We start from the raw sequence: 27,081 nt of genomic DNA on the forward strand, positions 1-27,081 counted from the left end.
TTTAAAACCAAAAGCACTATTTATTCCCGTTTCTAAAGCACTAGATGTTCTACACGGTAAATCAACTTCCTTTAAACTGCATAGCTATACAGTGTTAAATTCCTTCGTAACACACACTTTATGCACCATTCTATGTCCTGGTTTTGATAGGTGTACATGGAAACACTAACTGCAGACTCCAGATCAGCTGACTGTACATATTCACAGAAGGTAAGATTTCTAACTACAACTTCATGCAAATTAACATCTAGCAATGTTCAAATTATAAAATTTGCCTTTTCATGGGCTTGAGAATATTATTTATATACTGTATCTTTCCTTAAGAAACAAATCTACACCTCCATTCAAGTACAAGTTATCAGAAACGAAATTCTGCAATATCATTAAAGAGTCTTGATTATATCACTAAACATTTGAAATTACAAGTTTTAAGAAAAAAATTCTTGTTAAACTCAGCATTATTGGCTCTTCTAAGGGAAGCTTTTGGACCAATTATCATAAAGAACAAACTCATTGATAGGCCTTGAAACTTAAAAGGCAATCCTGGTACAAATACAGCACACGTACAACACAAATGGAAAAATTGGTGAAATACAAATACATTTTGTACTTTAGCTAATCTGAGGTTAATATCTTTCTTTGCATATATGTCCTACCAATTAAAAGATACTAATATAAAAATAGGAAAGAAAGAGGGACACAGGCACTCTCAGCACTGTTTTAGAAGCTGTTGTAAATCTAAAATGTTCCAAGATTGGGGGAAAAAAATGTAGGAGAAAAAAACATTTCAAAATAAATATCCCTTTAGCTGCCATAACTCAATTGTCATTCCAGACAATGCTTTAAAACATCATTAGAAATCAGTATGTTTACATAACAAGATAGTCACTTTATTGCTCTACAAAGTTGTATTTTTTTTTTTTTTTGTTCTTTTTTTCGGAGCTGGGGACCGAACCCTGGGCCTTGCGCTTCCTAGGTAAGCACTCTACCACTGAGCTAAATCCCCAGCCCCCAAAGTTGTATTTTTAAAACCATCAGATTACATAGTGATAAGGAGGCTAGGCACACATAAAAAAATCGACTGGATATTATGAGGTTGCTTCTCCAACTTGGTGGATAAATATTACAAAAATATAAAAGTAGCTGGTTAAAGCTAAGCTATCAAGTAGTATTTTCTGGAAATCTACTCCAAGACTATCACCTTTCTGTAGATTAGGAACTTAAACACAAAGAAAACTGATATTATAAGTTACTAATGAATGTATTTGAAAAATCCAAATTACATGCAGATAGAACTGGGTACAAAAAAAAGCCACATTACATTACTGTATACTAAAACTGTGTAGTGTTTTAAGTACTCCCAATCATGCAACAGTAAGTAATAAGGATCAGAATGACTTTTATAAAGGAATAGATGGGAACTCAATTAAGAGAATTGACCATGTTATACAGTCTCAATCACAGATGCATTATACATTCAGTCCCCCAACTTATCTATGTAAACACCCATTACTCCCCTCAACTACTCCCCAGGCCCATTCCCCAATAATTACCTTACCCATAACCCTCTCCATTAAACCCTCTGAATCATATCTGCTGGATAAACATGTAATCTACAGAATATTCTTCATTATTTCAGAACATACAAGTGTAATCACATGCTGTCTTCAATCACATCCTTTCAAAGGCCTCTGAACTGCTGCTGCACATGGCTAGGAAATTTCAAGCCTAAGAAACCAAGAAAACTAAAGTCAACATTCTGGAACTATATAGTTCTACACTTTATTGCAACACTGATAATCTATTGGTTGACATTTATAAAAGTTAGTCAGTAGGTCTCTGTGTCTAGAGTAAATGATTACATGACCCTAAAGATCTAATCCAAAAGAGGTTTACAGTCAAACCACTTTTCAAACATCATTCAAAGCCACAGATGGTTTATGGAAATGAAAGCTTAACAGGTCATAAAATGCATACAGAACTTCTTTATAATAGTGCAAGCTGAACACATTTGTCCTAGAAAGCAGCACAAGTACAATGTGAACTGAACCTGCAGGGAGATGTGCTTCTCCTAAAATCTCAACCAAAATTACAGAATGGAAAAATACAGTTTCAAAATATACTGAACTCATCTATTACCATAATGAACTCATTCCAAACATAACTTGGGTTAATAGTTAGGGTAAAATGAATTTCAGAATTCTTTTTAAAAGAAATAAATGTGGGGTTGGGGATTTAGCTCAGTGGTAGAGCGCTTGCCTAGGAAGCGCAAGGCCCTGGGTTCGGTCCCCAGCGCCGAAAAAAAAAAGAACCAAAAAAAAAAAAAAAAAAAAAAAAAAAGAAAGAAAAAAGAAATAAATGTACTTCATGATGTAGGCGCAGCAGCATCTAAAACAATGTACGAACATTCATCACTAAACACAACTCATGTAACCACTGACAGTAATAGACAGTAAAATTTCCTCACAAAGTGTTAAAGGCTTGATTTAACATGCCACGAAAATTATTATTTTTGACTTGAGATGCATTGATATAAATCATGTAAATTGAACTGAGGTCAGTGTTAGACCTGTAATTTAGGACCCCTATCCGAATTACCAGCTAATAATGCTAATCTTCTAAACACAGCTTAACTAGATGTTAAACTACGCAACTGTTGGTGCCAGCCGGCTAATAAAGGCAATGCTCTGGAGACACAGTCTTCTCACAAACAGCGGGCAGGAGGGTTTCATGATAATGTGTTCAACAACAATCCTCAGTTCGTTAAACAAGTTCCTGTAAGGTAAGATAGTTTTGTTCAGAAACACAAGAAAAAGTCAATCAATACAAACAATGCTAAAAAATGCAGAAGAAGGGGTTGGGGATTTAGCTCAGTGGTAGAGCGCTTGCCTAGCAAGTGCAAGGCCCTGGGTTCGGTCCTCAGCTCTGAAAAAAAAACAAAAAACAAAAAACAAACAAGAATTGCAGAAGAAAAAGCTGACCAAAGAGAATTTCAAGAAGTAGCTGGGTGAAGTGGCGAACACATTTAATCCTAGCACTTGCTGGGCAGAGTCAAGCAGATCTCTGAGTTTGAGGCCAGCCTGGTGCTCATAGTAAGTTTCAAGACAGCCAAAGCTACACAGAGAGGAGAGCCTGTCTCAAAACAAATAGAGCCCAAACCATTTAGTAAAGGATGAACCCCGAGTACACCGTAGGGAATAAACTAAAGGTGGACCCATGCACATCTGTCAGTCCTAGCCCTCAGCTGCTAGTGCAGGAGGTGGAGAGCCTAGGATTTCAAAGCCAGCCAGGGTAACATGAAGACTCCCTTCTCATCATAGAAACCCAGAGGAATGTCTTTTTGAGTAGAGAAGTAATAAAAACATTAAAAAGTATAGTTATATCTAAAAAGGATTATTTACTTTTTTCCTTTGTTAGTCAGTTTTCACAATTAACAGACAAATTCAAATCATTCTAAAAAGAACTGAAAAATTATGTAACATGGGTAACCTACAGTTTCTTTAAGTAAATGTTCTCTCACACCTTTTCTGGACACTCGGAGTTTCAATGCTGTAGTGAAGTTAATGATGAGTACATGGAGCACACTCACTGAATATTACTTAATCTTGGATACTGATCAAACTAGCTCTTTTCATATTGAAACCTATCCAAGAGCCCACACAACCTGTGTGATCTTACTCAGTTTCCTGCTGTGGTTTCTGACAGTGCTGTGTTGCTAAGTGGCCTTGCCTGCCTGACCTATGCTACTCAGGAAGCACCCTTCATTACACACCACACATGTATACGCACATACACATCATATACAAAATGATGTACACTGGACTAGAAGTCAATTTGGTGGATCCTCAGGGATAATTTTGATTGCTCGCTGTGCCTTAACTTGGGATCCTCCCGAGTGCAGAGAATGCCAGATTCCAGAGCACTCTGGAACCATGCATAGCTATGAGCTTTTTAAATCTCATGTAACAAAAAGTACAGGAAGCTACAGTATGCTTACGGAGAGGCTACTGTAAAAATGACTCGTGAGTTTTACATATCATCTTTGTTTCAACTAAGAAAGTCCTTAAGAAATGGAGCTTACGTTTCACATATTCCCTAAGCACTAGAAGTACCTTAAAAGATAAAGTACCATCCTTGAATGGTCTAACCTCCAGTACTGCAAAAGTGGGAGACACTCAGAGTAGCATCCTTCAGACGTCAATCTTCTGTAAGGCTAGCATTATGTGGCACGATTCTCTACTGTGGTACTGGCCTACAGCAGACAGCTGCAGCTCCAGGAACAAGAGGTCTAGGGAGCCCTGTGCTGCTGAGCTGTTTGCTGGGGTAGGGGTAGTAAGCGCATTTCAACATAAAGAGTGCATTTATCAGGATGGAGGCCTGTGAGTCAACAATTGACTGGCTGCTGCAAAACTACGCTTTTTTTTTTTTTTTAGTTTTAAAGCATAAGTTAAATTGCAAAGATACTTCTTCCTTCTAAATTCTAAACTACTAGTTAAGAAATTTCTAAGAGTCATAAATACTATATCTGGACACTATACTAAACAAAAGAGATTTAAGTTAGCCACAGCTTACCGACAATAGGGATTTCTTCTAGAGGAATATCGAAGAGTAAGAAATCTATAATATATAAAAGGCTGAAGCAAACTTCCTTGACCACTGAAATAAAAAATACAAGAGTGATGAATACACACTGCTAGTTCATATATACATTCAGAAATTACAGGCAACTTAAAATGTCTATCAAATGGTCAGTACAATGACTTATCTCGGCACAAACCACTCTAGCAAAGGAAACAGGGTATAAATGACAAGAAGAGAACAAAATGTTATTTATTAAGTTTTTATAAATATATTCATATTAAAATTTTATATACTAAAACTCAGAAAATATTAGATATTACCTCTATAATTAGCAGAGACAATTGATAAAATCAAAGGTTTTATGGGTACTTTTAAAAAATTGTTCATTATTTGTGTGTGTGTGCCAGAGAGAGAGAGAGAGAGAGAGAGAGAGAGAGAGAGAGAGAGAGACAGAGTGTGTTGACTGATTATGTAGTGATGTGGGTATCTGTGTGTGAAGGTCAGAGGGTAACTTTAGGAGGGGGGAGGGAGGGAAGGAGGGAGAGAGAGAGGGAGAGATTGATTGATTGATTGTGTGGTGATGTGGGTATCTGTAAAGGTCAGAGGGTAACTTTAGGAGAGAGGGAGGTGGGAGGGAGAGAGGGAGAGAGGGAGAGATTGATTGATTGATTGATTGATTGATTGATTGTGTGGTGATGTGGGTATCTTTGTGTGAAGGTCAGAGGTAACGTTTGTAAAGTCAGATTTCTCCTTTTATGTTTCCTTGGGTTCCAGGGATCAAACTCTCGACTGTCAGGCTGGCAAGCAGGTACCATTACCTGTCTAATCTTGCAGGCTCAATGTTTTGTTTTCCAAAACAGGGTCACAATATGTTACAGTCTGGCCTATAACTCCTGAGTCTCCCACTGCAGCATTCAGAGAGCTGAGACTACATGCATATGTCATACCACATGCCACTTACAATTAGATTTTATACCCCTCCCCCCAAAGAACCCCTAGTTTCTCTGTGTAGCCCTGGCTGTCCTGCACTCCCTCTATAGACCAGGCTGGCATTGAACTGACAGATCTACCTGCCTCTGCCTCCCTAGTGCTACAATTAAAGGCCTGCACTACCGCTGCTCAGCCCGTTTTTTTTTTTTTTCTTTTTTAAGATTTATTTATTTATTTTATTTATATCAGTACATTGCAGCTGTCTTCAGACACACCAGAAGAGAACATCAGAGCCCATTACAGATGGCTGTGAGCCACCATGTGGTTGCTGGGAATTGAACTCAGGACCTCTGGAAGAGCAGTCAGTGCTCTTAACCGCTGAGCCATCTCTCCAGCACCTCAGCCCAAGTTTTAAAGCTCAAAAGAATGCTCCACATGAAGAAAGGTTTATTTTATATGAGTAAATAAAAACTCAAAACTATACTAATACACTGACATAGCCTATAATAATTAGTATTCTTGCTTAAAAAAAAAACATAATTCTAATACCTCCAGAGGCATGTATATGTGTCTTTCATGAAACTCCAAGTCTGGAATTCTTTCTTTAAAAAACTACCTGTATTAAAACATTCAAATAACTAAAAACAAGGAATGGGGCCGTGGACATGGCTCAGTGCTCGATGGAGCATGTACCAGGCACATAGAAGACTCTGGCTAGGAAGGAGGATGAACTATGCATATAACTGCATATAGCAGCAGTTAGTAAATTATATTGTATTTAGTAATTTAAAAATCTTGGCTATGAAAAATACATAATGGGCAGCCAGACACGGCAGCACACCTATAATCCCAGGACTTAAAAGATGGCAGCCAGATGGTGAGTTTTAGCTATCTAGTGAGTTTGAGGCTAGCTTGCCTACACTGAACTCTATTCTTAAAAAAAAAAAAAGGCAGGGTGGGGGAGTGAGGTGGAGAAAAACTTAGAGGCCAACCTTCTAAAAAAGCAAAATGTGAGGCAGAGAGATGGTTCAGCTGGTAAGGTGCTGCCACCAAGACAAAAATCCTTACCACATGATGGAAGGACAGAAACTCCTGAAAGTTGACCTATGGCCTCTACACATGTGCTACACATTTACACAGACAAAAATTGATGTAATAAAAAAAAACTTTTTTAAAGTCAGGTGTACTGATGCACACCTTTAATCCCAGAACTTGGGAGGAGAGGCAGGTGGAGTTCTCTGGGGGTTTTAGGCCAGCCTGGTCTACATGGTGAGTTCCAGGACAGCCACAGTCATATAGTGAGACCCTGTCTCAGAAAAAAACCCAACAACAAAAGATTAGGGGAAAAAAAAAAAGAAAAAAAGAAAAGAAAAATATGAAGGCATATACAATAATTGAAATTTTTAAGTCACTATTTTTAACCTTTTCTTCTAATTTGTGTGGGAAAACTCTACTAATTAAGGCAGAAATCTAATACAGTCTGGATAGCTCAGCATATAACAGAAGATTCCCTTCACTGGCAGGGCTTTCCCTTCTCTGACCTTGTCTGGGAGTTCAAACCCCCACACCTCTACCTGAAGAATGTCACGTAGCCTTAGTTAGGTTACAGGTTCAACTTCCTTTCTTCTGATAAGAACCCGTTCAGCTAGCACCTGAGATTCCTGAAATGCTTCCCCGTGCTAATGAGGTATTTTGGTACCCCAACCCGTCAGTACCTTTGCCCATCCTGAATATTCCTACCCCAGTTGCCCAAAATTATATAGGCCTTGAATGACCCCAAGTAAAGTTGATCTGCCTCCCTGCAGCTGGTCCTGGTGTGTCCTCTCCCTACATGCTCACAGGGCTTCTGAGACCCACCACCCCCATGTCTGCTCCCTTGGCCCACTTAAGACTGATATTAGCCAATGATCCACGAGGGCAGGGAGTCACAATTTGTACAGTAACTTATTAATAAAAATAATTTACATGAGTAGAAGCTTATTACCTAATGTTATGTATATTTTACCCAACAAATAGACTGAAGTAATTTTCAATTTTCTAAACTGAAAATTGTAACAGAAAATACAGAAAACATTCATTAAAACAATTTTCCCATTATCCAACTTAGCCCTTTCTAAACTTTATAACACACTCTCCACAATCTATCCTTGCGGAACATATGTACACGAGTGCACAAAAATGACTAACTAGCCTAATGCTCCTCATAACTCACTATTTACCAACTCTTGAAGGCTTTGACACAATATGAATGTGAGACAAAAAAGCAAGTACTAGTTCTTGCACACACCCAAAAATTATATCAGAGAACACACTTTGTTATTAACCAACTTTAACTTATATTAGCATGTAATATGTATGTGATAATGTGCAAATTATCTTATTCCTTTTACAGCTTCAAGTATTCCAAAAAATCTTTCCTACTATTATGTAACAAGCCTCCCTATTTTTAGGAATATTTAAACTGGTTCTAATATAAAAATAAAGCTGGGGCTGGAGAGATGGCTCACCAGTTAAGAGCACTGACTGCTCTTTCCAGAGGTCCTGACTTCAAATCCCAGCAACCACATGGTGGCTCACAACCATCTATAATGAGATCTGATGCCCTCTTCTGGATGTATCTGAAGACAGCTACAATATACTCATAAAAATAAAATAAATCTTAAAAAAAAGAAAGCAAACACTATCAAAATAAAAGGAAAAAGAATAAAGCTATAGCTAAGAGTAGCACCCGCTTACCATACAAAACATCCTATAAGCACCCATGGTTTTTGTTTGAGGATTAACCCCCTCAAAAGAAACAAAAAACACAACAGTGTGATGGAGCACCAGCATCCTGCTACTCAATAATTACAGGTGGGAGCGCTGCTTCAAGAATAACCTGTGCTACAAAACGAGGCCTTGTTTTTCATAACCCAAAACCTGGGAGTAACATAGGGAAGCAGAAAGAGGGAAGAGAGAAGAGAAGAGCTAAGGGGTTGGGGATTTAGCTCAGTGGTAGAGCGCTTGCCTAGGAAGCGCAAGGCCCTGGGTTCGGTCCCCAGCTCCGAAAAAAAGAACCAAAAAAAAAAAAAAAAAAAAAAAAAAAAAAGAGAAGAGCTAAAATGAATGAAGAGAAGCAAACAAACTTACAATGATTATCTGTCTTTGCACATATGTGCATGCACGTACAAGATAAACTCGGACTGTAGTTTATCTTTAAATACAGAGTTCTAAGTAATACGGCCTCTACTAATCAGTGTGTCTGCCATGAAGGCAGCATATAGAGTAGTGATAGCATGGTCACTTTAATTTTATGGTTTGGGTAATATTTAAGTTACATACTAAATTATTAAGTATTCTATATGTAATATAATGTTGCACATGAAAGGTGTCTCAGTGGTAGAGCCCTATCAAAGCTGTGGACCTGATCCCCAAAGACAAATAAACTTTATAAAGTAATTAAAATTATAAAATACTGATGAACAACATTAAATACACACAAAACCAGAAACCAGAAGGCTTCCATGTTTATGCATTGAAAAATAGTATTGTTAAAACATCATGTTACTCAAAGCAGTTTACAAATTCATCCATTAGGGATTATGAAAAAAAAGCAAAAAAAAAAAAACCCCAAAAAACAAACAGACAAACAAAAAACAACTAGTGGTGGTGAGGATGCAGAGAAAAACTAATACATGAGTGTGTGGCAGGTGACAATGTGCACTAGTCCCAACACCATGGAAAGGGGACAAATAATGCAAGGCCCTCAGGATCCAGCCACCCCAGTTCTGGGCAAGCATCCAAAGGAAATGAGAGCAGCAGCGTCAATGTCACCTGTGCAGTCCATGCTTACTGCATCACTGCTCATCACAGCCAGGATACAGGCTCAAAGGCGCTGTCTATCAGCAGATGCACGGACAATGTGCCACACAGTCCTAACTATACATACTATACATACATGGCTCGATGATAGTCAGTCCTAAAGAATGAGACACTATCATCTTTAGTGAAAAAAATGAATGGAACTCAACAGGATATTAAATGACAAGTGGGGCTGTAAAAAGGGCTCAACAGTTACAGGCACTTGCTACTCTTGTAAAATACGTCCACAGCATCTCACACCTATCCATAAATCCAGTCCCATGGCTTCTTCAGGCTTCTGTGGACACCAGGCACAGTACACATACATGCAGATAAAACACTCACACAACATAAAGTACATACACCTGAGACAGAAAGATTAAACACGCACTCAAATGCAGTGGCTAGAGAGCAGATTTCAAAGAAGAGAGTAAACAGTAGTCATCAGAGGCTGGGAGGGAAGAGGAGTATGGACAAGCTGGGAGCCAAAGGGTAAGAGATGAGAGAGATGACTCATAAACAGCGGCTAAGGTACTCGCTGCACATTCGTGAGGACCCGAGTTCATGTGCCCTGGGGCTTGCTATTAGCCAGTCTAGGCAAAATGGTGAGCTCTCAGTTCAGTGAAACTGTGGAGAGTGATAATGGAAGACACTCAATATCAACCTCTAGCATCTATACACACATAAAACATACATGTATAACACCATACACAAACACACACACACACACACACACACACACACACACACACACACACACACACACTAGTTGATTAAAGGAATAAATTCTAGTGAAAAATTATCTTTAAAAATATTTCTGGTAAACTCTTGACAATTAAGATGCTGATATCTTGGTCCACAGTGTTAAATAAATGCCTTAATGAGCTCAACTGAGTTGTTCTCAATGAGGTTAAAACCTATTATAATTCTAAACTAAGACTTCATGTTTTAGGGTATAAGCGCTTTGGAGCTAATAATTGATAAATGTGGCTACATCCAGTACACATTTAGGAAATGAATTTGTTATTTATCTGTTTCAATTAATACAGTGCTAGAAATTAAACACAAAGCCTTACATATGCTGGGTAGTATCTCCTTTTAAATGAGAAAATTCAAGGTTCAGAGACAAGTAAAAGTCTTACCAACTAGATCAGAACACCACCACTAGTCTAGATCAGAACACCACCTATTAACAAAATTTTTATAGCCAAGTATAGTGGCACAAACTTAAATCCCAGCTCTCGGGGAAGCAGAGGCAGGAGGATCTCTGTGAGTTCAGGCCATCCCTTTCGACACGGTAAGCTACAGGATAGTTGACTACATAGAGAGCCTGTCTTAAACAAATATATATATGAAAACTTTTAGTCTATCATTCTAAGCCTTGTACTATTGAGAGCCACAACTTGAGCAGCATACGGCAACCTTAGAATTCACAGAGAAATGTGTTGCTGTAAAATTATAAAAAAAAAAATGGTGTCTTTTACCCCGTACTAGGTCCAGTACCATAGTGCCCCAAGATATCTGGTAGATAGCTTCACCTCAGTCAGCAAAGTGTCTCACCCACTCTGCTCCATCCCATATCACACTGCCCAAGGCTTCCCTCTGAGCCTGGCAACAATCTCTCTACCTATCTAGTTCCCAAGGCAGGTTGCCACCACGCCAGAAATGTATATCTCAATTCCATGGCAGCCCAGTGTCTCCACTACTACAAACTCTCTTAAACTTAAATCGCCACATGAAAGAACACACAACACAATAACCTCTGATCCAATTGATAATATATAATTTGCTAATCTAGACCTCAAAACCCTGTACACATCCATCCCTTAAGAATATTTTATAACAACCTGTAAATGTGTAGAGAGGAATCTTAACATCAGCCTCCATGTTCTCCTGGTGGCCTCTCCTGCCTCACTCCAGTCTCCCCCTCCCTCTAAAACTCTTCTCCCACCCATCCTTCCTTCTTGTCCAATGACAGGCCTTTTTTATCTTGTACCTGCCTTCACCTGTATGACATCCTTCAGAAAAGAGTAACTTTGAAAACTGAAACTGACAAATTTATAGAAAAATCTGTAAGAGGTATGAAGAGAGATTACTAAAGAAAGTGAGTCTGTTAGTGCAGGCTTGCAGCTAGCTACTTAGGAAGAAGATACAGGTTGCAAGTTCAAGGCCAGCAGAGGCAATTTAGTGAGTCCTTGTTTTAAAATAAGAAAAAACAAAAACAACAACAAGAAATGGACTGAGGCTATTGTGGCTCAGTGACATAGTGCTTATGAAGCAATGCCAGGTCCTGGGTTCAATCCTCAGTACAAGAAAGGAAGAAAAGGAAGAGAGGAAGGGAGGAAGGGAGGAAGGGAGGAAGGAAGGAAGGAGACAGTTAAATATATAAAAACGTCATTGGTCAGTCAACACTTAAAAAATTTTATACTCGGTAACAATAACTTATACAAATGAGCAAAATTATGAAAAGCAAGTAAACAGATTTCTTTTCCTAGACAAGAATCTTACTATGCAGTCTAAGCTGGCCTTGAGCTTGAAATCTTCTGCCTTGGCTTCCATAATGCTGGGATTACAGACCAGTGCCTGGACAAGCTCATTGATATTTTTAGGAACATCTGGTGTGGTTCTATTAAATACAAAGTGCATTTAGCCTAAAGACAGAAAAATTAATTCTAATATCTATGTTGAAAAAACGACTGGTGGTACACATGTATAAGCAAGCTAAGAAAGGTGTTTATTGCATCATTATCTGAAAAACTAAAAATTCGAACAACTATCCATCCCCAAGGTAATAAAATGGAACATACTAACGCAAAGGAACAATGTATACTTTCTTTCTTTTTTTTTTAAAGATTTATTTATTTTATTAATAGATGGCTGTGAGCCACCACGTGGTTGCTGGGATTTGAACTCAGGACCTCTGGAAGAGCAGTCAGTGCTCTTAACCACTGAGCCATCTCTCCAGCCCCAATGTATACTTTCAAAGAAACAAATGTTAACTCTAGATGTCAACACATAGATCATAAAAATACATCCTAACTGAAAATCAAGCTGCAAATAATCCATGCATTATGGTAACCACAGCACACAGTAAAAACAATAAAAGAACAAAGCTACACCCTCCACCCCACCCTAGGTATGCTTTCTACAGACATGTATTTTCTGAATGGACTACACATGCAAACACATGAAACTGCTTACTGTGGACCAGAGAAGACAGAGCCTGACTAGAATTCACTGTAGGACGCTATCTTAGCAGAGATGCGTGCTCATCCTCAGCCTGGGAGGCCATATGTGGGACAGCACAGCCAACGACTGAAGATCAGGTCCACACTCAACATTGACCTTATTTAAATCCTGTGCAGGGCTTTTTCTCTGATCAATCATGAGTTCATAGATGACAACACGGCCCAGAAAACCAATAGGTTAGCTACCCCTATTAGCTTATCTATAAAGCATCCAGGTAGATATGGACACAGTTAGAATTAAATGCAAAATTATCAATAGAGAGACCAACATGGCTGTGATATTCTACCTCTCAAAAGAAAACTTTCTTTATTCACTCATTATTTCCAGATTACAAAATATGTTCACAACTGTAGGCAACTGTCATTGTAAGACTATACTTTAAAAATGTTTCCTTTTAGTTTAAGAAAAGAATATCATCTCAATTATGGCCAAGAATGAACTGAACTAGAGTCCAAGACTGTGCTGGCTAATTTTATGCCAACTTGACACACACTATAGTCATCCAAGAGGAGAGAACCTTGGTTGAGAAAATGCCTCTAGAAGATCTGGCTGTAGGCAGGCCTTTAGGGCATTTTCTTAATTAGTGACTGGTGGAGGAGGGCCCAGCCCATGGTGGGCGGTGCCATCCCTGGGCTGATGGTCTTGGGTTCTTTAAGAAAAGAGGCTAAGGAAGCCGCAGTAAGCCCTTCCATGGCCTCTGCATCAGATCCTGCCTCCAGGTTCCTGCCTGACTTCCCGATGGTGAGCAATGACAAGGAATTATGAGCTATAGTCCCTTTCCTCCCCAAGTCGCTTTCTTTGGCTGTGGTATTTCATCACAGTGACAATAACCCCAACTAAGACAAAAAACTCTTTTAAATGTAGCATTTTAAAAATTACTTTTCAAAAATTAATTTGTAAGAGTTAAATGATGATTCACAGTGTATATAAGACAAAGTCCTTGTCCCTGGGCTACTCATGGCTGCTGGGGACAGAGGAGCCATCCTCTTCAACTGTACACTTACTGGTGAGCCTGCCATGCCACAGTGGATAGTTCCACAGCTCTGGCGCACAGATGGCCCTGGTCTAAACTCAGTGGGTAACAAAACAAAAATACAGGAAGGTGCTTGTCGGGAGGAACAGATATTGAGAAGGATGAGAGGGAAATACAGGTGGGTCACGTGTATTATACACATGCATTAAGTTATTAACAAATACATTTAATTAATAATCGAACATCTAAGTGTGGGCTTGTGGGGAAGGGTCTCAAGAGAAAAGAGGAGAGTGATGGGGGTGGCATGGCAGTAAAAATAATATACACGTGTATAAAATGTCAAAGAATAATTCTAAAGGCTGTTAAACCCTGGGGGTCAGGAGAACACAAATCCCTCAATGACTCTTCTAAGGCAGCACTGACATTCTGTGAGTGAAATCTGTGGGTATCTTTATGCTCACTTACTATCAATCCTTCAAAATCAGCATATTTGAATTCTTACCTAAAGAGCATAAAAACTGTAGCGGGCATCAAGAATATTTCATTACAAGCGATGAACTTCAGAATATTTTGTTGATTAGTACTTAATTTATCCAAGACGGATCTCAACAGAGGTAAACTATTTGAACCCTTTGCCTAAAACAAAAGAAAAAAAGCATTAGAGGTAACGAGGCATCTCTAACAACTCAAGTCAGTCACCCTAGCACCAAAGTATGTGGGTGCTCGCTAACAGGGCACCACGTGCACACACAACGCACTCACCTTCTAACAGTGACCCCTCTCTGCCTCACTTACAGCCTTGTGTGACACAAAAGCTCTGCCATTGTCTCGCTGTACTGTTTAGGGAATACCAAAAGCCTGTATAGTACAGACACTATTTTTGGTAATACTTCTGATTTATGGTTGGTCAAACTCAAGAACTAATGAACACGGAAGGCTCACCGTCTATTTAATCAGCATATTTAACAGGTAATGCAACCAAAGGCCAAGGATTTCAAAGTAACTTTTACGAACTTGCTCGTTGTACTTCCCTGCTTTAGTCTATGTTTCTTAAGAGAACCCAAAACATGTCAACACATTTTGTCACTCTTTATTTCCCACGGAAAGTTAAATTCCACCCTCCCCACAAAAAATAGTGGTTATTTCTCCCCATTTGTAACAAAAATCTGACTGTCCAGCAATAGTTAAAATACCTGTGACCCTTAGATAACTAACACTACAGATTATGAAATCCTTAGTGCTCCTGTGGCTAGAGAAATAAAGAAATAAAGAAAGGTGGTGCCCACCTTTAACCCCAGCACTCAGGAGGCAGAGGTAGGTGGATCTCTGTGAGTCAAGGTCAGTCTGGCTACATAGAGTTCCAGGACAGCCAGGGACTCTGTATAAAGAGACAGCCTCAAAAAATAAAATAAAATTCAGGAAAACAACTCTTAAAGTTACAATACACACACTTCCCATGGTTCTATGCTGCATAAGTTAGTGACAGTGAAAATGAGATTTCTGCCTACTTGTCAAACCTTAGTGAACATACATATTTCAAACTTCAGGGAACTGGAAGGCAATTTTAAGAACAAGCCTTTCTCTATAAAATAATACTTTATAAAATAATAAAATTTTGTTATATTTCAACCATATAATCTTCAAATCTAAAAAAAAAAATCTACAAAAGTTTGTGGAGAACACAGGGACTTTTGAGGCAAACTGTCTGAAACTCAAGCTCATGCCAACTACGTACAATCTTCAAGCCAAAGACACAAAGAGTTTACTTACATCCAGGACCTTCTTAGTGTATGTGGCAGCATGAAGCAATGAAAATAACAAGACTGGGAAAATACTCACTGGAGAAAGCCATTAAGGAAAGCCTTCACATCACCAAGCACTGTGCACACGTGTACATGCTTTCACACGTGTACATGCTTTACGACTCTGAGCACCATGCACACATATGCACATAGCTATGTATTATGTGCAAAGTAAAGCTGAATCAACACTTGACTGTGAGTTTAACTTTTCTTTCATCTTTGAATCAAATGAAGTTTTGCCACTTAGAAGGAAGTAACTTTCTTTCTAAATCTTTCCATCTATTTGCAAAGTCAAATCATTTTTAGTAAAGTACTACAAATATTTCCTAAATAAAACTATACTGCAGGCCACCTCAAATGACTGAATACAGTTTTTACCCCACAATAGACATTTGGTTTTCTTGGATTTATTACTTTTAGCTGTGTGTGCCTGCAGGAATCTATGTTCACCACACACATGCAGGTGCCTTAGGAGGCCAGTGGGTACTGGATCCTTTAGAGCTGGAATTATAGGTATTTGAACCAAACCTGGATCTTCTGCAGGGGCGGTGAGACCGTTTAGCTGCCAAGCCATTTCTCCAGTGTACCAATTTGATCTTAAACACAGTCTTCTACAGTGCTTTTATGAATCTACACTGTGGACAAAAGTTAATGGCTTAAGTCCCATTACTTTGAGAAACTCTACTTTTTGGAAAAAAAAAAAAAAGACTGTATATTTCAGATTGCATAAAATCTACAATAAGCAAGGAATTTTTATATTAAGTCCAATGGTATGGCCTTACACTGTGGGTAAATACACAATTTTCATTCAGCATTTCAGAAGAAAGCAGTGGATACAGATCTCCTCCAATTTTTGCTAGGTTGTTAACAGAAAACCTGTCAAATAGTAAATGACAGACTATCAATGATGAATGGTAAAAAACTAGCCTTAAGATGTTTTCTACAGGGCTGGAGAGATGGCTCAGAGGTTAAGAACACTGTCTACTCTTCTAGAGGTCCTGAGCTCAATTCCCAGCAACCATATGGTGGCTCACAGCCATTTTTTAATGAGATTTGGTGCCCTCTTCTGGCCTGCAGGAATATATGCAAGCAGAACACTGTATATATAAAAATCTTTTTTTCTTTAAAGATGTTCTCTGTGATAACAACAGGACTTGAAATGAATCATTCTATTTTTCTGTCTAGGTAAAGGTATGGCATGGATGGAAATTGCTAAATGCTAATAATCTGAGTATCAAATTCATTTTAACCTTAACTTACTTAGCATCCAAAACCTCATTCCAATCACCACTAAGCATCTCTGCCCAAACTTAGAAGAATCTAAACAGAAACCTGTGTCCTCCCTGTCGCCTACGCCAGCCTCAGACTCTCCCTCCTCCTCGTTGAAGCCTCCCAGGGCTGGGATTACAGGAATACAGCACCATGTCTGGTTTAAAACTTCTTAGTGAATCAGACTCCTTAAAAACTTGAAAACTACAAGCTTCTCCTTTTAAGAGCCCATGTGAAACTCTGCTGAAGTTTAAATAATTCAGCTTAAACTCTGACACCGCCAAACTTGAAGCCTAATTCAGTAACAGGCGATGCCAAAGTACAGCCTTCCTTCAGCTAGGAGCCAAGATCCTTGGGTTCCTGTTCTGGCTCTCGCACAAACCTCATCTTCCTAGGCCATTTCCTTCTCTGTCAAATGGCTACATGGAGATCAAGGAGATTTGTATGAGGAATTTATCCCTAACTGCCTACAGTTTACAAATCTTTACAACACTCATCTTAGTTTCTGATGTCACTCTTTTTCTCTCTAACTTTTGGCTTTTGAGACAGGATCTCACAGAAGCCCAGGTTAGCCTTGATTTTCCAAGTGCTTCGATTACATGCCTGGTTCAATGTCACTTTTAAATTATTTAGAAAAGATAAGGGGTGAAAAGGCTACCCTTGTATTCTTAAGTGCCAGTCACTGACAGGGCAGGGACAATGTACCACATTAAGAACAAAGGCCCAAATGCAGATGTAGGATTCCTTTGGGCCCCTTTCCACGTTGCTGTAGTTCCCCCCTTTCTTTTCTGAATTAATTAGCATTTCTTACCTCACTAGTTTATGTTCTTGCCACCACTCAGTACTTCTCTTCCCGACTCCTAAGAATTAATTTGCTGGGTCAACTCGCTAGGTTTTTTTTTTTGTTTGTTTGTTTTTTGAGACGAGTTTTTGTTTTTGAGTCTCACTATGAAACCTTGGCTGCCCTGAAACTAGCTATGTAAATCAGGCTGGCTTTAAACCTACCTGTGCCTCCTAGGATTACAGGCCTATACTACTATACTTAGCATAAATGTCCTTTCTATTTTATGTATAGCAGACTGCATTCACTTTATTTATTTTACTAAGTCATTTCTAGATTAATTTTTGTGCCTAGTTCACTAGAAGCTGGGTGAGTCAAAGATTTTTCTTTTTAAGTAACATATTTATAGGACTGGAGAGATGGCTTGAGATTAAGACCACTGGCTGCTGTTCAGAGGACTTGAGTTCGATTTCCATCACCCACACAGTAATTCACAATTGCCTGCAACTTCAGTTGTAGGTTTTACCATTCTCTTCTGGTCTCCATTGGCATCATGCACATATATGATCACATACATATACACAGGCAAAACACTCATATATGTACGTAAAATAAAATTTGCATCTTTCCACCAAAATATTAAGTCAATGAAATAAAAATTTAAATTTTGAATTCATGTATATGTGTGTGCCTTGAATGGAAATTGTTAAATGTCTAGGTCGACAAGAGCCAAGAACATTGAGATGAAGTTTAAATTCACAAAACAGCTCTACAGAGTTTACATTTCAAATTTTGGGGACAGAATTCCAACAGAGAAAGTCCACTGTCACGGCTCTGAAAGGATACTTGTAACTGGGTAGGAGTTGACGAAGATGAGTGAGTACAGCAGGTAGTGGCAGCTGTCCTCTAACAAGGCCTGCGCCAGGAATGCTCTGCTCAACTGGAAGTGTGGTAATCTCTGATGCAGCCTCAGAGCGCTGGTCAGGGCATTGGCCAGCAAAGCACGCTGGTAAAAGCTTGCTGCTTCATGCAACCTGCAAATTACCAGAGGAAAAGCTATCAAGACATCAACAGCTACCACGACTCTTCCTCCTTTGTGGATTGCATCATAATTGCACAACACCTAAATCATTTAATTGTTAATAGAAAACACATTACACAAATGTACTCCACATTCTGGGAAACGTCCTTCAAATATACATCCAACTGATTAAGATAAAGCAGGCTTCTTTTGTCAGCTTAAAAAGAACTTCTCAACCCAAGACATCCAGGTCTCCTTAGATCTTCAGTAAGTAGTCACACAAACCAGAAATAAAACGTCCTAACTGGTATTACTGGATTACTGCTGCCTTAACCGGGTTTTGTGTTAGTCTTAATCCTATTGACAGTCTAATGACTGTAGAGCTAAGAAGCAGTCCATAGATGCCGACTGAACAACTCCCAGTCAGAAATATGATAATACATACCCAAGAAGAGGCAGAACGAACAAAGCGGAGCAATAAACTGTGAACAGGCGAGACAGCCACATCGCTGTGTCCAGCTTATTGGTCATCATAAATTGCTAGATTTAAAAAATAAGAAAATTAGGGTAAACTAAGCCCAAAGATAATGTTAAGGACAAATTATGCATTTTTTTATTCCTGTAAGGACTGCGGTAACCACCCTTTGTAACATTGGCTTTTGTAGATCATTAATTGGAAACTCACGCTGCTTAATGTCTCTGTCACACATATGCATGAGAGGCCCCTCCAGAAAAAAAAATCGGGACAGTAAAGTTTTCTGTGCTATTTCAACATTTATAATAATGGCTCCATCTACTTTAAAACAACTTTAAGTAACAACTAATGGCTCTCAAGAGAACTATGATGTCTATTCTTAGAGAAATCTCAAACCCAAATAGGACTCAGAACTGAATAAAGCATCAAATACTAGGTTTGTCTTAAATAATCCATAACAAAAACTCATTGCAATAGTTGGCACAGAACTCATTAGTCTGTAGGCTATTTGTCTATGTACACCCTGAAGGGCCTAGCACAGCCGAGGCACTGGAAATAAGCCTGTCAAGTATGAAATGCTATCTGCTTCTCAGATCATAGTACGCTGCATCCCCTACAGGCTCCATACAAGTTTTACCCTGCTATCAGTGGCCCTAGATTAAGCTTATCATGAAAGAAGAACTTAAATCTGCTTTAGCACTAACAAGTATCTCATACCAATTCCTAAAGAGGCTTTCATTTTCTTAACTACAATGCTCAAAGATGTTAATATACGGAAACATACATGGGTATATAAAGTAAAAGGAGTCTCACAATACATATCCTCATTAAATGTGGTGGAGTTTTGTTTCTAGATGGGCTTCCAATAAGATGATTTTGAAACACATTTATGCATCTATCTCAAGTTTTTAAATACTACTTTTATGCAATTTCACCTTTTTTTTTTGTCCATGAAAAGTTTTTTTTAGGAAAAATTCAAGTGTATTTTATTGCATGCCTTTTAGTTACATACTAGTAATTTCAAGAATAAAATATGCTGCTAGTTTATCCTATCTGGACTCAGCTATGATACTGTGATGGTACTAAATTTAGTTGACAATAGCAGCAGCCAAACGAAAGGATGTAATCTAGATTCCATGCTCAGTTTGCTAAGAGCCTTCTCTTTACAATCCATTTGCTGGGCCCAGCAGTAAAAGGACACACTCCCAAGACTGACGACTGAAGGTTAAACCCCGAGACCACCACAGAGGCAGAGAACTTATAACAGTAAGTTGTCCTCCGACTGCCATACAGGATACTCCCTAATAAATTAAGTATTTGTGTAGGGTTTTCATTCCTTAACAAGCCACTGAATTATCTATTTCAGACATCTACTTTTTTTTTTCTTTTCTTTTTTTCGGAGCTGGGGACCGAACCCAGGGCCTTGCGGCTGCTAGGCAAGCACTCTACCACTGAGCTAAATCCCCAACCCCCAGACATCTACTTTTAAGGATTTGATTTTGTTATTTTTAATTGTACGTGTGAGGTGCATACAGTAACCTATGGAATCCAGAGGATCCCCATGGAGCTGGACTTACAGGTGATCGTAAGCTCCCTAATGTGGGTGCTGGGAACTGAACTAGGATCTTCTGCAAAAGCAACACTAACTTATAAACATGAGCCTAGCCCTTCATCTAGGTCTTTTGTATATATGTTCACTCTATTACACAACAAAAGCTTAAAAGGCTGGTTTAAGTTTTTCTAGAGTGAACTGCCTGATATATACAGTTCCACAACAACAACATTTTAATTGATATTTGGCCTCAAGCCTTGAGGAAAAATTATTCAGTTTCAATGTATTAGGCTTTTTAATTATAAAGGGGACAATCTACTTTTACACTGGCAAGTGAGTTGATATCACCTTAAACATCACCCCTGAATTCCCGAAAGAATCAACACAAAATGGTTCTTGTGTCTTGAGAAGGGCACAATCAAAACGAAATTTCAGTTTCTGGATCCTTCTGCAAAACGGGTCTAGACCTTTGAAACTAGCTGTGTCTCCAAAGCCCAGAGAGAGAATAGAGGAATTTCCTTTGACTGACTGTGAGTAATGAGATAAGACTAATAAATGCAATGACTATGGGGTTGGGGATTTAGCTCAGTGGTAGAGCGCTTAGCAAGCGCAAGGCCCTGGGTTCGGTCCCCAGCTCCGGAAAAAAAATAAATAAATAAAAAATAAATGCAATGACTGCGTCCCAAAGAGGGGAAGAGGCAAGGGACAGTTAAGGAAATCTGACCATGGACAACAAATTAGGTTAACATGCATCAATATTAAATTGCCCAAATGTAGTGAAGAGGAAAACAATACTTAAAATATGTGTGGGTTAGCAAGAATTTCCAAATGGGTCAGCAAAGTAAATGCATGTATACAGGGGGTGTTGTAAAACGCTTTTTTAAAAAAAATCTAAACTTCAACTTAAGGACTAAAGAACAAAAACTCCCCGGGTCTAACTGCAGAACTAACTTTAATTATAAAGTTCACAAAAGGGCAGTATTCCTCCCAGTAAACGACTAACCGAAGAAACACACCACTCTCTCCTTCGCAAGATTTCTTAAAAGGCTAAAGTAAGTACAAAGGGCAACACTACACGCACCCCGAGGCGTGTGGGTTGAAGCCTCTGCCTCAAATGGTAGCTTCAACCTTAGGTCCGAAGACGATCGGAAACCGGGGTGTGGGAAGGGGCAAGGAGGCCCAATATCCCCAGCTGACAGGTGAAGGCTACCGGATCCAGAACTGCCTGTGGTCGCTTTTGAAACAAACTTAGAGCTCCTCTCCACCCGCACTCCACTCCCTAACCCCAGTCCGGCAGGCAGAGGCTTCTAGAACGCTCTAGCCCTCTCAACACTTCCTGCTCCTCGCCAACTCTTGCTTCTGAAACCGGGCCACCAGGCTGCTTACTTACCACAGCGCCCGCCCCTTGGGGGCCGTTCGGGGTCGTATCCGCCATGGAAGACACACGGGAGCCCGGGACACTGCGACAGCAAAGAAGAGGAAAACGTCAGTGCCAGGCGACAATCCTCCGACCTGTTTCCCGAGCCGGCTGGAACCCCAAACCCCCAGAGGAATGGACCTTCCCAGCCCCGTGCAGCACACGGCCGCAGAAGTCCCCCTACGGCGGCCGGATAATACCTGTCCCGCTGGGTCCAGACCAAAGCTGCCTTTCTAGAAAGACCCAAGCGAAGGCGGAGCTTCGGAGTAAGGCCTTAAAGGGCCGATCGACGCCGCCGGTTCCCGGGGTTGCAAAACCGGAAGTGATCCTTTCGTTTCCGCGTGAGTCGGGCGGGACGTTGGGAGTCACCCGGAGTGGTTTCCAGAGGCATGACGGGAAATGCAGTTTTTCTTCTTGTTCCACCTGTCCTAAGAGCCAATTGGCACGGAAATGTACAAGTGAAACCAGCGAGGCAATTTTCGTTTTATCCAGGACTCAGGCAATTTTTTTTTCTGGCTTCCGAACTTCAAAAATCTCTCTACTTCCGTATACAGAAGCGTCAGAAATATCTATGATCTCTCCAGACAGGAATTCACTAAACCCTGTGGTTTAGTTTCACTAGCTCAAGCACTAGTGAAATCAGCTATGTGACAGACATTACGCATGGAGAAAAAAAAATGAATATAGCACTGACCTTCTCAGAAACAGTAAAGTAAATGGAAATCACAGCAAAAGTTGTATAAAATACGGCCATAAGCTGAGTTACTCAGGGGTTCCTGGAAAAGTTAATTCTGACCGTAAATCTTGAAGGAAATGGAGAAGTATGAAAGGGGAAGGAGGCTCCAAATAAGGGAACAGAGCATGTAAAGTAACAGAATAGTCGACACAGTTCGGTGTGAGCTGACTGTGAATGGATAATGAAAGAAAGATTTGGACCACAGAGGCAGGGTGTGCTAAGAAAAACACCATATGGGGGGGGTGTGGGAGGGATTGGAAGGAAAGGGAAGGGGAGAAATGAAATTATATTTTAATTAAAAATATTTACAAAGATTTACTATGTAAATATTCTGCCTGCATGTATGCCAAAACTTCTGAACTTAACCCTGCAACTTAGAGAGCCAAACTACAGCTTTAAGCAGAAGTGTGACATCATCAGGATTAGAAAGATCACGGGGAGGCCATTGCACACGACTAGGGATAGCAATGAAATCTCGGATTGTGGTGATGGTGTGGGAGAAAAGAAAAGGAAAGAAGACTTGAATGTGGCTTCCCCGATTTCATGTCTGGCTAGATCAAGGTACACCGGGGCGGGGTGTCATCTGCTGAGATCCAGAGAAGAGGCATAGAGAAAAAGGAAAAAGAAGAACAGGAGAGAGAGGTGGAGGACAGGGGTCTGACTACAGATCTAGAGGACAACTCATACTCCAACTTTGGAGCCATGCATCGCTCCTACTCTCTCAGAAGTATAATCATTTCCATGATTCTTAGCAGCCCAGGTGCCAGTCACTGCTGCCTAGGAGTCAAAGGATGCTCTGTAGAATGCTGTAAACTTTTCCTCTCAGGCCACTGTCCACATTTGGGTTCCCACAATCTCCAGCATAGATTACCTAACCCCCCAGCTCAGCTAACATGTTACCTTCTCTGCATTACTGGTGTATAATTTGTCTCCTATTTTCTAATACTTATCACTGTCTAGTAGCCTCTCTCACCATGTATGTGTGTTGTGTAAGTGTGTGTGTGTGTGTGTGCACGCACACACACATGCACACATGTGCATCTTGGTTCACTCGGGATGTCAAAACAAATACAACAGACTGAGTACTTTAAACAGCACACCCTCTTTTTTCCTTACAGTTCTAGAAACCTGGGAACTCTAAATCAATTTTTCAGCAAGATGGGTTTCATTCTAAGACTTAGTGTTGACTAGATCAGTGATCTTATTAATCTTAGTAGCTGAATTTGATTTCCTTCTGCCTCTTCTGCACTCCCCGAATTTCCTATCAGTAGCTATACATAAGTAGATCACAACATATTGGATTTATTCTAAAGTTAGACCTTCAGTCTTCCCTCTTTCAATAATAGATTTTCTCCTTGTGTTTTTATCTCTTCTAGCATAGATGTCAAAGGCAAATGACATCCATTTCTAAGTCCTTCCTCAAGGTCAAACAAAGCCGTACGAGCTGATGCCATTTTGTTTTCAGTTAATTCATGAATACAGATCCAGGCCATTTAGGGACAGTAGAAAATACACTAAGTCCACAGTCTGAGCTGAAGTTGCTCTGCTAAGACGCTAAAGCCAAGATTCTGCCAAGAGAATGTTTTCATCCTCACTGCTCTTCTACTTAAAAAAGTTACGTTAAGCACATTTTATCTGTGGGTTAGGGCAGGCAGGCAACGGCAGGTGTATGGAGGTCAGAGGACAACTTGTACACACCGTAAGCATATGTTAACCATCTCCCTACCTGAATATGAACCCAGAATTCACAGGACAGATCACCAACTCCTGAAAGCTGTCCTCTCACCTCCATACCTTTGCCACGCCTGCCCTAACCCATACATAAAATGTGATTACAGCACACACACACACACACACACACACACACACACACACACACACACGTACAGCTTTCTCAGGGTACACAGGCCTTACCCTGCCAGCCCTTTTCCCCTTTATCCCAGACAATGAAGACGATTCTTAAATTGACTGAGCTCGTAAAATATTCTGTTCTTGCAAGATAACAGGTCATATGAGTAACTGTTATTTTTTGCTTTTGTAATCAAACTCTGGTCAAAAAAAGATTAAGTAGGACAACTGCAAGCCATGTATATTAAAATCAGAACCTGCCTATGTCTAGTCAAAATACATATACTCAAATGGGATTTGCCTTTATAAGACATGACTGATATGGGCTAGGTGCTGCAGCTTGCGAGAGCTCTCAGGTGCAACCCTGGTGTTGGGTTTGAGGGCCAGTACCTAAATAATAAGCCTCTTCTTATTAAAATGTATTCATGGCCGTGGTGAATCTCTGAGTAACCCCAGACCCATAACAGTAGTCAGGCTAGGCAGCAACTACCTTTACTGAGGAGCCATCTTGATGGCCCAAGACACCTTTTTTTTTTTTAGACAATTTTTTTTAAAGATTTATTTATTTTATTTATATGAGTACACTGTAGTTGTTTTCAGACACACCAGAAGGAGCATCGGATCCCATTACAGATGGTTGTGAGCCACCATGTGGTTGCTGGGAATTGAACTCAGGATCTCTGGAAGAGCAGTCAGTGCTCTTAACTGCTGAGCCATCTCTCCAGCCCCCAATATACCTTTTTAAATACACCTTGTGGGCTTGGAACTCTCTTGATTACCAACACAGCAGTATCCCCCTCATCTGAGGTTTCACTCAGTGAAGCTGCAAGTCAATCTGTAGACAACCATGTCGAAAAAAATTAGATTGGAAACTCCAAAAGAATCAGGGCATGGTGGTGCACATCTGTAATGCCTGTTCTTGAGGCAGGGGACAGGGGAGGGGCGGGAAAAGGAGGATGAGGAGTTTAATAAGGTCATCCTCCGCTACACAGTGAGTTTAAGACCAGTCTGGGCTATGTGGGATTTTGTTTTTAAAAAGGAAAAAGAAACTCTCCGGGGGTAGATTTTGAGTGACATGACCAAGATTGATGTCCTCTCACTTTAAAACAAAGAGTATTGACCTGTCACAATGTCAGGTCAATAACGCCTTATACTGTCTACCTCATCTACCTTATTTCATCTTCAGGCATAGTCTCTCTCTCTCTCTCTCTCTCTCTCTCTCTCTCTCTCTCTCTCTCTCTCTCTGTGTGTGTGTGTATGTGTGTGTGTGTGTGTGTGTGTCTATCTGTCTGTCTCCCTCTCTCTCCCTCTCTCTGTGTCTATCTGTCTCTCTCTCTCTCTCTCTCTCTCTCTCTCTCTGTGTGTGTGTGTCTATCTGTCTCTCCCTCTCTCTCTCTGTCTCTGTCTCTGTGTGTCTATCTGTCTCTGTCTCTCTTTGTTTCTGTCTCTCTGTGTCTGTCTCTGTCTCTGTCTCTCTGTCTCTGCCTCTCTCTGTCTCTCTGTCTCTCTCTCACACAAACACACACACACACACACACACACACACTCACACACACACACTCCACCTCTTTATCTACAAGTTCTCACTCTGTAGCACTGGCTAGCCTGGAACTCACAAAGTGCCACCTGCCCTTGCTTGCCAAGTGCTGGGACTATAAGCATGGCCCCCACACCTAGCCTAGCTTCCTATGGGCCTCATGGCACTCGAGACATAGTGCAGTGCAGCAGGATATTTTGAGAGAACACACACATAACTCATGAGGTATATTCTTGTGGGTTTTTTTTTCTATTTTAGTCTCATTTTTTTTAACTATGCCTGCTCTATAAATTAAACTCAATTAGAGTTACGTATGAAGAAGGTAAGAAATACAACACATACAGGAGTAAGTAGTACTACTAACTGCAGTGCTAGGATCCACTGAGCACCTTGGAATGTGTCCTCCATGGTCAAGGAGGAAAATGACTGCAACGAAGATCCAATAACAGAAATTAACCATAAACCAACATAGGAGAAATCAGAGGCTCCATGGTAGAGCAACTGTGAGACAAAGCCGAGGCAGGTGGCCCCTTCCTTAGTCACCAGTAGATTCAAGAGTTCAAAGAACATCAAAGAGACCTAATCTCCTCTCAGCCTCCCCTAAAGTGATTTCACTGTCAAACTGGTTTTGCCCACATTATCCCATGCTCCACCAGCTCAGCAAAGACCAGCTCATGCAAAGTGCCCTTGCCTGTGCTTTTATATGACCATCCAACCTTCATTCTCCTGGCATCCAGTTTATTCCTACAAAATTCCTAAGCCAGTCACTTGTCCTAAAATGTAGTCAGCAAAGTTTGAGACAGTCACCCACCAAGGAGGAACAAATGGAATGATTCAACAGTGTCTCTACGAAGACAAGGTATAGATGCCAGAGGAAGCAAAAGCTATACTTTTTTTTTTTTTTACTTTTAGTTTGTGGGGTTTTTTTTGTTTGTTTGTTTTTTTTAATAATTCACCTTTCAATGCCTGCCAGTTACTTCCTACTTGATAAGCCTCCCCACAGGCTCAGAGTCAATTCCTAAGGGTTACCAGGGTACCCAGCTTAGTTTAATCAAAGGTAAGAAAAGCTT

General features: G+C 40.1%; 1 protein-coding gene across 2 annotated transcripts; it reads right to left on the reverse strand.

The window, feature by feature from the left end:
- Tmem33 (transmembrane protein 33) lies at window positions 1-22,229 on the reverse strand. Of its 2 annotated transcripts, NM_001034198.2 has the most exons (9): window positions 22,091-22,229; window positions 21,864-21,933; window positions 18,892-18,986; window positions 18,272-18,459; window positions 15,344-15,411; window positions 14,076-14,209; window positions 4,573-4,656; window positions 2,655-2,775; window positions 1-1,728 (listed from the first exon to the last, which is right to left on the reverse strand). In NM_001034198.2, the coding sequence occupies exons 2-9, from the start codon at window positions 21,906-21,908 to the stop codon at window positions 1,723-1,725; spliced, it is 741 nt and encodes a 246-aa protein (NP_001029370.1). In that variant the 5' UTR covers window positions 21,909-21,933; window positions 22,091-22,229; the 3' UTR covers window positions 1-1,722.
- Between the last annotated feature and the right edge of the window lie 4,852 nt (window positions 22,230-27,081).

The sequence above is a fragment of the Rattus norvegicus genome, chromosome 14, assembly GCF_036323735.1.
Source record: "Rattus norvegicus strain BN/NHsdMcwi chromosome 14, GRCr8, whole genome shotgun sequence".
In the NCBI taxonomy this organism is placed as follows: domain Eukaryota; kingdom Metazoa; phylum Chordata; class Mammalia; order Rodentia; family Muridae; genus Rattus; species Rattus norvegicus.

Excerpts from the sequence above, each read along its gene's own strand:
- Tmem33 (NM_001034198.2), bottom strand. The coding sequence starts at position 21,908 with ATGGCGGATACGACCCCGAACGGCCCCCAAGGGGCGGGCGCTGTG. Across the intron at positions 15,412-18,271 it reads CAACTCCTACCCAGTTACAA|TGAGTATTTTCCCAGTCTTG; the intron begins GTATCCTTTCAG and ends GGCTTTCTCCAG. Across the intron at positions 2,776-4,572 it reads AGAAGAAATCCCTATTGTCG|GAACTTGTTTAACGAACTGA; the intron begins GTAAGCTGTGGC and ends CTTACCTTACAG.